This window comes from Capsella rubella, unplaced genomic scaffold (genome assembly GCF_000375325.1).
Source record: "Capsella rubella cultivar Monte Gargano unplaced genomic scaffold, Caprub1_0 scaffold_149, whole genome shotgun sequence".
NCBI classification, from domain to species: domain Eukaryota; kingdom Viridiplantae; phylum Streptophyta; class Magnoliopsida; order Brassicales; family Brassicaceae; genus Capsella; species Capsella rubella.
The window spans coordinates 8,170-8,490 of NW_006238779.1; the positions used below are offsets into that span (position 1 = coordinate 8,170).

At 31.8% G+C, this 321-nt stretch overlaps 1 protein-coding gene across 1 annotated transcript in view; it reads right to left on the bottom strand.

The window, feature by feature from the left end:
• The window catches only part of LOC17874273 (replication protein A 70 kDa DNA-binding subunit D), a 2,497-nt gene extending 2,250 nt beyond the window's left edge, over nt 1–247 (bottom strand). Inside the window, exon 1 of the mRNA XM_023782714.1 lies at nt 130–247. Coding sequence (XP_023638482.1) covers nt 130–247 — 118 coding nt within the window. The remainder of the gene's footprint in view (nt 1–129) is intronic.
• Between the last annotated feature and the right edge of the window lie 74 nt (nt 248–321).

The window sequence follows — 321 nt, forward strand, 5'->3', positions numbered from 1 at the left end:
AGCTCCCATTTTGTCACCCTATACATTAAAAATAAACTATTATAAACTATATGAACGTTTTATAAATTAAATAAAAGGAAAATAAAAGACATACTTCTTCATCCGCAAGAATCAATTCTATTGATTCACCAGACTTAGCTGAAAACATTCTCCAACTATGAAGAATTTTGACTTCAATACGCCATGAGTTTTTGTAAGGTTTCAAATCTTTGAGTGGTGTGAATGAGAGGGGAAGAGCCATAGACATTTTTGCCGAGTAGGGTTTTTTAGGTTGGGAGAAGAATATGATTGAAAAGTAATCGTAGAAACAAATTTATAGAG